General features: G+C 62.5%; 1 protein-coding gene across 1 annotated transcript in view; it reads left to right on the forward strand.

The window, feature by feature from the left end:
- Positions 1-135: 135 nt before the first annotated feature.
- The window catches only part of GNMT (glycine N-methyltransferase), a gene marked incomplete at its 5' end in the record, with an annotated part of 1,396 nt that continues 1,264 nt past the window's right edge, over positions 136-267 (forward strand). The window contains one exon of the mRNA XM_010283447.1: positions 136-249. Within this exon, the coding sequence (XP_010281749.1) occupies positions 136-249 (114 nt within the window). The remainder of the gene's footprint in view (positions 250-267) is intronic.

Raw genomic sequence — 267 nt, forward strand, 5'->3', positions numbered from 1 at the left:
TGCTGGCCCCAGGCTGATCCAGCACCCTCAGGGGCCAAGGAGGGGCTGGGTGATGCTGGGCTGGGGTCTTGCATGCAGGGGAAGCTGTTGGGCAGGTGGTGTGTCCCGGCCCTCATCTGCTCTCCTGTGCTGCAGTCATCGAGGAGGCCAACTGGCTCACCCTGGAGAAGGACCTGGAGAAGCCAGGGGATGGGTTTGACGCAGTTATCTGCCTGGGCAACTCCTTCGCACACCTGCCTGACTTCAAAGGTGAGTTGGGGGGAAGAG

The sequence above is a fragment of the Phaethon lepturus genome, unplaced genomic scaffold, assembly GCF_000687285.1.
Source record: "Phaethon lepturus isolate BGI_N335 unplaced genomic scaffold, ASM68728v1 scaffold37483, whole genome shotgun sequence".
Lineage (NCBI taxonomy): Eukaryota > Metazoa > Chordata > Aves > Phaethontiformes > Phaethontidae > Phaethon > Phaethon lepturus.